Consider the following 12,755-nt stretch of genomic DNA (forward strand, 5'->3'; position numbering starts at 1 on the left):
ATGTATAACTGGGCAGAAACTGCCTCTTGCTTTTGCTCCACAGAAAACCTAGACACCATCAATCATTTGATCTATTATTGTCCAATTTACGATCAAGATAGACTTATTCTGAAATTAGAAATCTTTACGCTTGGTTTCGGGTGGCCATATCCATTCGATAAGCTTGTTCGGAAGCCACTGTTTGATGCTTTTTACAATTATGTTCAAAAAATATGGAAGATAAGACTCTTCATAATTTCTAGTTTTACATTTTAGTTTTTACTAAAAACCAAATACTAATTTATGTTTACTTTGTATCATGTATTTTGGTTTATGTATTCTTAGTGTTATACACCCATAGGAGTAATGCACTTATTCAAATAAATAAAAAAAAAAAAAAAAAAAAAAAACAAATGAGAGAGACAACTACACGGCCTTTCTCCCATGATAAAAACATGTGTCTGCTAGCGTTATTACTCTATTATGTCACACTTGATGGCGTTAGTACAACAAGCGTTCTTAATAGAAACCGCCAAATTAAAGCCAAATTGAAAATTCCACCACTCGACGAAATAAAAAAATAAGAATATTACGTAAGACGAGATCTATTACCCTCCTACCCGAGTAAGAAATCCTTGACCCCCACCCACCCCAAAATACCTTACGTAATTTATGGACGGCCCCTAACAGGAGAAGGTGAAGGAAGGTCGGAGATTTCAAGTCTGAGTTGAGTTAGAATTTGAGTTTGTTCTCCCAATTCTCCACCACCTCAACTCTCCAAATTGTGCCTGTATATCACCAGAATTGTTGATAGTGCTTTTTACAAGCATTATCTTCTGAGGACCTGTATCCAAGAGGAAAGACGACAAAGACATTTTTATATTCAAGGACTTTAACTGATAATTAGTGGGAGATCACTCTACTTCTATAAAGGTATCATTTATCTCCTAGTGAAAACCAATTGTAAACTCTCTCTCTAATGGAAGTAGACACATTGATATAGTAGCTCAATTGTAAATGATTGATATTGTAATATTCTTTGATAGGTTATGTTAATTGTAGTATTATGTAGAAACCATCAATTGTTCTATGCTAGATGTAGTTTCTATCCATTCTGTAGTGTACATCAATAATTGCTCATGCTTAAATAAATCTTTTTTGTTTTATGTTAACTTGGTAATGGAGTGAATCACTTCCAGATATTATGTCTCTCTTATCCCTCTTCCATCCGCTTACCCCACAAGTTTCCCATATGCAATCTCTTGCACACCAGAACATGGGCTCCTCTGTCTTAATTGAATTCACAGGAGTCAGAACATCCTGATCTGGGGTGCTGTTTTATACATATCACACATGGGATGATTGTGGAAAACCTTAAGTTAATTGAAAATGTAACTAACAGTGGCATAGGGTAACATTTGATGATAGAGAAGCTGTGCCAACCCCGGATAGAATCATCGAAAGCGTTAAACAATATTTTGGTATATAGCATCTACAAGCTAAACCGTACGAGGTTGGTGCTCTGTAAAGTGCATGCACGAATGCCCGTAATCTGGCTGCCTTATACCATTCAAATGTTTTCCCTGCAGAAGCTATCCCGTATTCGACAACACAGTGCTTCCATTGGGAACATGCATATACGGATTTATATTCGAATATACAATAGCAATCTTATCATTTCTTTCACATGTAGTATATAGAAATTTGTAATAAGATACATAATGTGATTATAATAAAATATTAATTTTAATTAATTCAAAGTACATTAAAATATGAAAATAATTGCACATTATGTACTTATATTTTAGAAAATACAAGGGAAGTAGTGCTTCCACAACTTCCACGGACAGCACGCCACTAAGAATATTTCTAAACACGAGTGAGAGTCCATGCTTTAATTTTTTACTTTTTAGTGTATTTATGTGAATAAAAAGCATTTCTTTAAAATTTTTTACTTTTTTATTTATTTTCTACATTTTAGTTTTATATGTGTAACAATGAATTATCAAAATTTTTTTCGGTGTAGTATTTAATTGAGAAGTGGGTGAAAAATTGAGTTACAAGATTTTAGGTATACAGCACACTAAAGAGAAGCAAGAGCTTGCCGCTTTTGCGTGACATAAAGGGTACTTGTAATCTATTAAGTTATGTGTAGCAATATCTGTTATCAGATTCTAGTCACAAATTTTAATTTTTCACTAAATTTTTTGCTAATTGTTAGATTTGTTTGAAAACTCTAAAAAAATGTATTGTTGTTGGTAATACATATGTGTACAAACTTTCATCAAAACCAGAAATTAGGAAGTGGATGAAAATTCAGTTACAAAATTTTATATGGAAAGACAGACAGTATGTTAATAACAAGCAAATAAAAAGAACTATAATTAAATAATGGTGAACAAATCAAAGGACTCACCATCAGTTTGAGTTTCTTCCTGTTCTACAGAATCAACTAACTGTTCGACAACTATTTTAAAAAAAAAAAAATAATAAATATATTAGTATTAAATGAAGCATGCACATTTGAAGGATGTTTATTAAAATTAAAAGTATCTTATTAATTTCAATGTTAAAAAAAATCTTTACAACACAGAGTTCTAAAGATGTAGAAACATATAAAGGTATTTTTTAATGCATTTCATTCATGTATGTCAAAAAACCAATTTGAAAATACAGTAAAATCTTGTTTTAACGGATTGCTCGGGCTGCCAAAATTCATCTGTTGTCCTGTGAATACTTTATATTAGAAACAATGGATTTCCGGCACACCCAGGAAAATATCTATTGTTCAAAAACAATTTCAGTTTTTAACCTCATACATATAAGAAATACCAGTACTTGAAATTATTTAGTCTCTTAAGATCCCTATTCTTTATTGTAAAACACATTGTTTCAAAATTGTAAATTATGCCATATACACGTGTGACAAAGCCAACAGAAATTATATATTGTAAGCATAAAAAAATTATGTATGCTCATTAGCACTCCCACTTGACTTCACAATTTGTTAAAAAACTTGTCCATCTTGGTTAGTTTTGATGCCACTTTTGGAAATACTCAATTTCCTTTCTAAATTTTAGCTCTACACTTGGACCCACATCAGAATGTTCATTAGGTAGCTCCTCCTCGATCGTATCGGCTGCTGACTCACTATACAATTCTTCGATTGTACATATCCTGGATATAACAAATATATCATCAAACTACAAATTCCCAGAAACATCCAAACATTAACTAAACATTGAAAAAATATGAAGTTTATAATACATGGTGCTAGAAATATTTGTTATTCCAAGTTATGTATCTGAGAAAAGGAAGTAAAATTATATTGATTTGGTAGGACCTGGTAAAAATATCTGTTATTCTGAGGAATACGTTGTTCCGTGATCTGTTAAAACAAGATTCTACTGTAGCAATATTTTTTGTATGCTACATGTTGCCAGGTCTGGTGATTTGCATTGGTCTGGTTCTGGTCTTCTAATTTAGTCAGTTTGAAAAAAAATATTCATTCCATTCTGCTTTTCTCCAATAGTTTATGCCAGGGGTCTTCAAACTTTGTCAATTTAAGGAACCCTTATAAGTATAAAATTATTTCGCAGAACCTGGGATCATAAACAATAGAGAATATTCACAATCTAGGTAGTACATATAAAGACAGTGGCGTAGCATAGTGGGGGCGGCAAGGGCGGTCCGCTCTGGGTGGCACTTTTAGGGGGCGGCAAAATTTCACAATAAATAATAATAATATCCTGTAAAAATTTTTGTAACTTTCACAGCATCTTCTACCATCAACCATAATAATACAGATGTTTAATAACATTAATACATATGACAGTAAGTAGTGATTGACAAATTAATCAGATTAGTCTTCTCTAACAGATAAAGCATATTGTTTGGCTTTTTCCAACCTGCCCTCTTTCCTTATTTTTATTTTAAGCCAGTCTTTATTCAATGCCTGTGGTCAAAATTCATCATCTGAAAGATTATTTGAACTGATTCTTTGATTTCAGTTTGAAATATTTCATACATAATTAATTCTTTCAGAATATTGAAAGCAAGACATTGCATTTTCATAAAGTTGATTATGAACAACAACAGCTATTGTTTAGAGGTAAATATAATAGATATCCTATTTGAAGGGTCTGGGAATTGTAAAAATATCTATTAAATAGAGGTGTCTGCTATTCAGGAGTGTCTGTTAATGGAGATTTTACTGTATCTTATTACAGAGCCCATAGGTAACGTTCAGGAGTCTGTAGTCAAATTTGTCATTTATTTTGTCATAATAGTAACTATGCCTACGACATGGAGCTATTGGTAACTGATGATGGCCTTACCTAGCACACAGCACAGATGAGCAGCATATAATTATACTTATTTGCTAGCATAAACTAAAAATAAATAAATAAAATCATAAGTGTTTTCCCTTTTTATGAAATGTTAGATGTTTTTAATGCCATTTTATAAAAACATGCATTTCCCAATTTATTTCACAATAAACACCTTAAAACAAAGGTATACAGGTAGTTCTTGACTTATGATGGATTTCTGTTCTGAACTTTCTATCGTAAGTCCATTCAACGAAATTCAAAAGAATCAAACATCATACTGAGTGAATATTGCAATTTGTGCATGGAATGGATTTTGTTTTTAATTTGTTTTATTTAATTCATTATTATTTCACATTAACCTTCTTTAAAATTGATAGTTGTATAATAATCCCAAACTAAGCAGATCCACATTTCATGTTTTATTTTTGCTTTTTGGCATGATTGGATTCAAGTTAAACATGAATAAATTTGTTGAATAAAAAGCAACTGCAACTGCTGACTTTTTGGAATCTAAAGAGATTTTTTTTAATACACTACATTTGACCATCATAACTCATAACTACAATGTTTGCAAGTCAAGAATTGCCTAAGTAGGAGACTGACTGTGTGTGAAGTTCATTAAAAGAAAAAACAAAAAACACAGAAGAATGAAGTAACTCAATAAAGCATTAAGCATTAATATACAAGGTATTTCAAAAAGAATGCAGAACTTACATGCACATACATTTTATGGCATAATATTTATCAGGTAGCAGCACTCAAGGTTAACATTCTCTAGTCATTAAAATGGCCTTGTCCTGTGCTAGTCCAACTTATGTGAGAATTACATGCATGAAAAATTAGTGTTTGGCATACAATTTCCCATCGTTGGGTGATGAACCTTTCTTTTTTGATACAACTGTAACTGGTAAAGTTTAACATGACTGCATTCAATATTTTATTGCACTACTGGATGTGAATAAAAGAGACTGTTTCAATAAGAGGGCATGACTGTTCATACTGCAAATGAAACAATGGTCACATTGAAAAAATTTTTTGATTGTCATTTGATTTTCAAAAAATTGTGGCCCTCAAGATCCACATATTTTTATCTGAAGATATCTGAAACATGTAGTTTTTCAAAACAATACTTACACAAGATGGCTGAAAATATCACGAAACAGCTTCAAACCCACATCCAACTTGCAGGAAATCATTTTCAACTTCTGTTGTAAAGGTATTGTGCATAGATATCTCATGTGCATCTTTTGTAACTTGTCTGTTGTCAAATTTACATACAAAAACACAATAGAGGATTGCATCCTTTTTGAAATACCCATACAGTAGTCTTTTGCAGTAATGTAGTAATTTTGCAAATACACAAATTGAAACAGATTTTATTGTCAAATGTTATATGAATTTAATCAACTGATAGTTTTCAGAAAATATATAAAAGTTTTTCAATTTTTTTAAGGTTCAGTTTAGAAAAATAAAAAATTATTATTTATTAAAATATTGGTATCAAAAGTATGAAGAAAATTTCCATTTATTAAAGTTGGTCTTTCACTTTTAAAGTTTTATTTGTTTATACTTAAAATTAATCTAACTCTGCTAAAAAATAATACATACCAAAAACAGTCACAAATATGTAATCGTCGCAATTTGATAATTATTAATTTTTAAATAATCTAAATTAGTCTAATTACTAATAAATTAAAAATTTATTTCTTTAAACATTATATAACTTATATATAGATGAATGATAATTACCGCTGGTTGTTATTAATTTGTTCTCCACTGAACTAGTAATTCTTTCAAGCACTAAAGAAAAACAATGACAATAGTAAATTACATATTTAACAATTAGTTAAGTGAATTATAAGAAAATGTAAATATGATCAAGTGAAAATGAAAAACAAATTAAATTTAATTTTTGCTTCTGAAAAAAATTTGTCTCCGATAGTTTTTCTTCTTACTTTCAGAATATTTCATTATTTATTTATCTATTTTTGTTACTCAACATTTTAAATGTAATCTAATGACACGATTATTTCTTACACAGTATTATGGAGTTTTATACTAAAATTAAATGTGAATTCCAGTATTAACCTATAAAAATAAATATAAACTTTACAAATATGAATATTAAGTTTCTATTCACATTTTTAAATTAATAATTATCACTATACTCTAAGTAGATAAATGTGTAAAAATTAATGATATTTTGGATTATAAAATATACTGAAAATTGCTTTTGGATGTGAGAAGAGAAATATTTATATATTAGAGAAAATTTTGAAAGAAACATTAAAGCTTGATTCTAAGATAAGACAATTTATGATCCAAGTCAATGGATACACTGCCAGAAATAGAAATCCCAACGCCGAGGAGAGTTATACTAGGTTGCGGCAGTTGGCAACACGGTGGTCGACTGCCGTTAACAATCTAGGTGACGTCAGACCGAGGTTAACCTCGCTCTTCTGGTAGACATGCTTTTTCCCGGTTGTATCTTCACTTCACACGTCGAACATTGTCACAAGGTTGACATATAGTTGTAAATTTTGTATATAGATGTGGAAATAAATACTCGGCAACTGCTCGGGAAACATATCATCACGTGTGAATTGTTTAATTACCTCTATTATTGGATGCGTGCAAAAGCAGACGCCTGCATTCAAATTGGAACTAACTACAGCAGGTACTGAAATGGACAATATTTAACTTTCATATGACGCTGCACTCATATTTTGTGAGTTACACTCTCAAAACTCATATCAATGTAATAAATCATATAGATTAATACTCTACATAATTTTCACTCACCAAGTATAACTTCTTGATGTTGGGATTTTCATTTCTGGCTGTGTACTTTTTGGTATTAACAAATATCTCCAATGATACTAGGTAAAGATACTAGGATTTTTAAATTTTATATATGACACAGGAATCCTATTCTTTCACGTTTGTTTAACAGATCACAAATTATCTCAAATGTACATTCTGGTCCATAATTTTACAAATTTCTAATTTCTAAATATTATTTGAATCCAAAGTGTTACTATCATCAAATATTTGTATACATTTATTGTGATTGAACCTTTCAATAAAAATACATTAAAATGATATTTCATAGAAAATGAATAAATCTGGTAAAACATTTGAATAGCTTTAGAGATGAACATCACTAATCTCTCTCTTTAAGCTATGGAAAAAGTTAATATATTTCATAGTGGCAAGCTGAGATTTTTCTTAGTTAAATTTATGTAAATTAAACATAATTTCAAAAAATAAGTTTTATTGACAAACAAACTTTGTAGAATATTTTTGATAATGTCTATCTTTTATGATAAACCTGAGTTTATTCACAATCATTTTATCACTTAATCAAAAAATTTTAAAGTGATCATAGGAGATTTATATCAAAATTGTCATACAGTGGAACCTCATTTATCTGAATTATAAAACATAATCCTTGTCTCGGAAGTATGAAAGACAGACATACAGAAAACTTATAAATGAAAATAAATAAATAAATATAAACCAAAAAACTCTTATGTGCATTCTCGCTTGAGTGTAACATTGCAGCTTGCAAGAATATACTTTGTTTTCTACAAATCGACATACAACGTACGTGCATTGTTATGCATTTCGTGGGAGTGTTTTTTGAGTTTACTTAATATCTTGTTGAATCTTTTCTAATCTTTTAAGATTTTCATTTATAAAAAATTGCTACTTTCCCATTGAATAAAAATGCTATGCTTCTCATTCCAGTCAATGTGTTAAATGAGTAAAATAAGTCATTGTGAGTTATTATTCACTTGATACCCATATCTACTATTGTTTGGCTAAGTTTCAGTCACCTTCAACATTTTCAGAAGTAAAGTAAACACTATGGAAATGATATCTGAAAGAAAGAGTGTGGTTGCTACAATGGAGAAGAAATTAGAAATATAAAATAAAATATCTACTGTATAAATTGTGTTATTTATGTCGCTAATGAATTTTCTGGATTATCTGGATTTTTGATCATCGGTCCTGTTTGAGCCTGATAAATGGGGTTATACTATAATTCAATAAGTATTCTTTACACTTTTAATTTTCTGAAAATAAATATAAAAACTGTTGGCATTTTCATACTTACCATTACTAACCTCTTCATTTATTTCTTGTTTTTCTATTGAACTTTTAACTTGTTCAAGAACTATAGAAAAATAAGTAATAATTAAAAATAAAGTGCAATACATGACAAATAATAACTATGTCTTCAATACAAAATAGAAAATTTAATTATATTATCTATTTGTATTTCAGGACAGTAATACTATATAACTGCAGCAGAATATTTTCATTAGCATATTTTATTGAAGAGAAATTTAATCTAGTCAATTTAAAAACTCTCTAAACTAAGCAAAATAATGTAAGAAAATTATACTGAATCCTGAAATGATTAAAATCAAAGTGCTTTTGGGAATGTCTGCTTACTTTCAAGGAATAAATTTTTTTCAAAAAAAAAAAAAAAAAAACAATTCAAAAAATATTAAAACTTAAGTATTATAAAATACATTTCATTTCATTTTTTAAAAATTTCCCAATTCTTCTCTTAGAAAGAATAATTTTCTTAAATTTAATTTAGTGAACAAAGCTTGCCTACTCCCTAAATCTAGATCATTACTGTCAAATGATCTTCCAAAATATTGGGCTGTTTTTAGGTTACATTAATGATTGGTTACTAATTAATTTGACTAGAAATAAGTGGATAAGCTGCCATCTTGTATTAGTTTTAATAATTACTAGCAGGTAAGCCCAGCATTGTCCAGGCAAAAAATAAGTACAAACATTAAGATTATTAGATTATTTCGTACAGTACTTCTAACCTTTATATTATATTAGAAATATAGTACTTGATTATATAAGGTTACAAGGTATATAAGGTTATATAAGGTATACAAACAAATATCTTACATAAGAGTTTATCACACCAAGTGACCAATCTAACACATTTTAAAAATTCTTTAAATTGTGTACAGTAGAAGTAGAAAATTTTTAAAATTTGTTACATTGGTCAATCAGTGTGACAAACCCTTACATAGGATAACATTTGTAGTTATATAAATCAATTATTATGATATAAAAAATATCAAAACAAAAACCATATAAACAGTTTGATTATTTCTACCTTCCATTGTTATGTTTATTGCAACACTCAGATGGTATGAAATGGCACAATTTTGGGATACAGTGGTTTGGTCATGTTTTTAGAATGGATAAATTCTGTTTGGCATACAACTCCTTTGGATACCAAAACCTGCAGATTGAAAATATTGCACTTAAAAATACATGGCAGAAAATGATTGACTCAGAGCTACAACTGAAAAGATTAACTTTCAGCAAAGCAGAAACAACTGTTTCTAATTGAATATTATGGTAGGGCATTGTACAAAGCTACTGTGAATCAAAGGCACCCACAGCAGCATATTGGTTCTATAATCAGCTATGTCAAGTTGCGAGCTAGTGGGATACAACAATAACGACAACAATGATGATCCATTAGCCCTCTGATGAACCATTGTCTTAATGGTTCATCAGAGAAAGCCTGGCAATCCTGGTCTTATGTTGCCAAATCATTCTGTGATAAATTTCCTAAACAGATATTACATGTACACTTTTAACAACTAGTTTGCCATACTAAACATATTTTACAAAGCAGTTCTGTTGAACTAGTGTGAACTGGCTGAATTCCACCACTATTGTTATGCATCAGAAATAGCCAAAAAAAGTCAAAAAGTTCCGCTTTTATCAGGATACCAGCCCATCATTCTCAATTAGTGCAGTACTTTTTCAAGAGGAATAAGACTGAAGTGGTTCATCATGCTGCCTACTCAAAATGATTTTTGCTATCTCCAAATATCCAAAGAATGTCCTTTGTGAATGAACGTTTTCATCTCATGCAAGAAATAGCATGTCTTTTCTTCAGTAGGCATATTTGCAGCAGCCATCCAATCAAGATGATATCAGTGTGAAAAGTATGTGATGTTGCAGGAAGACTAGGCTAAAAAATAATATATGTTTCATGTTTGTGTGCTTTACCATTCTTGAGAAATAAAATAAACTTTAAATTTAGATGTACCTTGCACACTCACTTTAATAAATCCTTCACATATTTAAAAACAGCCATATTTTTAAATATGGTCAAGATTTAATTAATTTCCTCTCATTTAAGATTACAATATTTTCTATTCCTTAAATAACAATATAAGATTTTCTATAATGCTCAAAAGGATGTCTTATAGCTTGATCTTCACTACTATATATATCTTAACCAGTAAATTTACATACAATTAAATGATCACATATTTTGAAATTGCCATCTAATTCTTATCATATCTAACATTAACTTTTATAATATTACAGTTAAGGCTCTAAAATTTTTGTTTGTCACCACATGTTTTTTTAATCAAATATTCTACTCCATCAATAACACTAATCTGACCTATTCCTGTCTCTAATGATTCATTTCTTGATAAGAAAGCAGTGAAAGTTTAAAAAAAATTTTACCAGGCATTCTTCTTGTGGCCCCAACATACTTTGTGTTTACTCGCTGTCTTGCGGAACACCAAGAGGTCATTGTGAAGGGAAGGCACACTACAGAACTTACAAAAATGGTGCTTGAGCAGGGTTACAACCCGCTGTGGTCCCAAACAATTATGCTCAAGAGCTGCTAAAACTTGTTTTTTATATGGGAATCCCTTCTTACTACAACCTTAGATACATGCAACACTCCTACCCTCGACCAGCCCAGTGTATGGTCATGCTGTATAAGTGGTTAAATAACTATCCTTATCGTCCATCATACTTATAACGTGTGCCTAGATCCACGCATGCGTCACTTTGCATATTACGTATCTTGCTGCTTGTTCAATTTTGAACATATTTGAATATTTGTTGCTTGTTCTTAACAGTGTTGTCAAAAGTTTTAATTTGAATAATATTTGTTCTGTTCTTCTTCATCAGAATATTTCTGTTTGCTTTTATTAATTTTCTGTACTCGCCTGACAACAACGACTATAGGTTTGTCAAAAGTACTTATGATAAAATGCACATATAACACTGATCTCAGGGATTGCTCCATTCTACTACACAATATTTGGCGTGAATATCAACCTATAGAATATTATATCGTATTAGTTACTTTAATGTCTTTCTGTTTATGCATTTTGACCTCAAAATTCTTTAGAATTAAAAATGAAAGTTTTTGGCAAAGAAACATTTTGTTTTCAAATCTATTTTTATTTTTATTATATAAAATATATAATAATATATCCCATTCTTTTAGAAGTTATTTATTGCACTTGTACATTTTTATAAAACTATATTTCTTGTTAAAATAAAACAACTTACCCTTGATCACATCCTGATATAAGATGTCCTGTTTTTGACCTTCTGGTACCTGTTTTTCTATTGAGATAATAATTTGTTTCAAAACTGAAATAAAAATAAATTAAATTTAACTCTTCAAATTTTTCTAATTATTCACAATTAAAAAAAAGGCATAAATATAAAAATTACAATTTCATTGCAAAAAAGAAACTAAATTTTAGAATTGTGTTTGAAATTATTTGTTTAAACTTAAAGAAGATAAAAATAGATTATATAAAACAGAATAATAGAAATAATAATAATTGTCATAGTGGGAGAGCCCAGTAATTTTACTGATCCATAGGGCAATGCAAACTGGAGCACAAGCTCCTGGTAGGGACACCCATGCCAGTAAGGTCTATGGGGAGAAATGAAGCTAAGAGTGACCACACCCACATTCTGTGGAGATATTTATCATGATAGTAACCAGATCAAAGTGTGATACCGGCTCGGACGTCGCCCGGGTTAACAAGATCCGCATTCGTGACTTAGGCAGAGGCTCACGTTCAAAAAATAAGCCACAGTCTCCCTTGGTTACCGGTGGCAAAAACAGCACCGGCCCAAGCATGGCTACTGCAATGCCATCAACAGATGTGAGGAACCAACCTAGCCTTGGTGTTTCTGTGGCAATGCATCCACAGACCGCAAAGGCTGGAAAACCATGCCAACAGATGAAATGGACAATAGAAATGAACAAATTTATCATTCGTACTTACTACACCATCACAAAACAAAAACAAATGTGACAGCGTACACACAACAATATCCTCACCTCACTATCACCGAACAAAGGGTTGTTGATCAAAAAAAGAACAATTATACACAACAACCTTGTCCCACAAACAACACTCAAACTTATCAAACAACAGGTTGCTGATCAAATATATCAACAGACAGAAACATTTAACATTAATGAAGATCACATAACCTGTCAGGATAATCCAGCAACAAGCATTGATAATAACACACATACAACAATTACCACTAATGATACTACAGACACTTCCTCATCCATCACTGATAACATAGACATGGATTTAGTTAATACGC

At 30.4% G+C, this 12,755-nt stretch overlaps 1 protein-coding gene across 1 annotated transcript in view; it reads right to left on the reverse strand.

Annotated features, from left to right (window-relative positions):
* The window catches only part of LOC136990717 (fap1 adhesin-like), a 150,942-nt gene that overhangs the window by 17,794 nt on the left and 120,393 nt on the right, over positions 1–12,755 (reverse strand). The window contains exons 41-44 of the mRNA XM_067289137.1: positions 11,688–11,771; positions 8,431–8,490; positions 6,060–6,110; positions 2,396–2,446 (exon numbers count right to left, since the gene is read on the reverse strand). Of these exons, the coding sequence (XP_067145238.1) occupies positions 2,396–2,446; positions 6,060–6,110; positions 8,431–8,490; positions 11,688–11,771 (246 nt within the window). The remainder of the gene's footprint in view (positions 1–2,395; positions 2,447–6,059; positions 6,111–8,430; positions 8,491–11,687; positions 11,772–12,755) is intronic.

This window comes from Centruroides vittatus, unplaced genomic scaffold (assembly GCF_030686945.1).
Source record: "Centruroides vittatus isolate TY-2023 unplaced genomic scaffold, ASM3068694v2 contig_134, whole genome shotgun sequence".
Lineage (NCBI taxonomy): Eukaryota > Metazoa > Arthropoda > Arachnida > Scorpiones > Buthidae > Centruroides > Centruroides vittatus.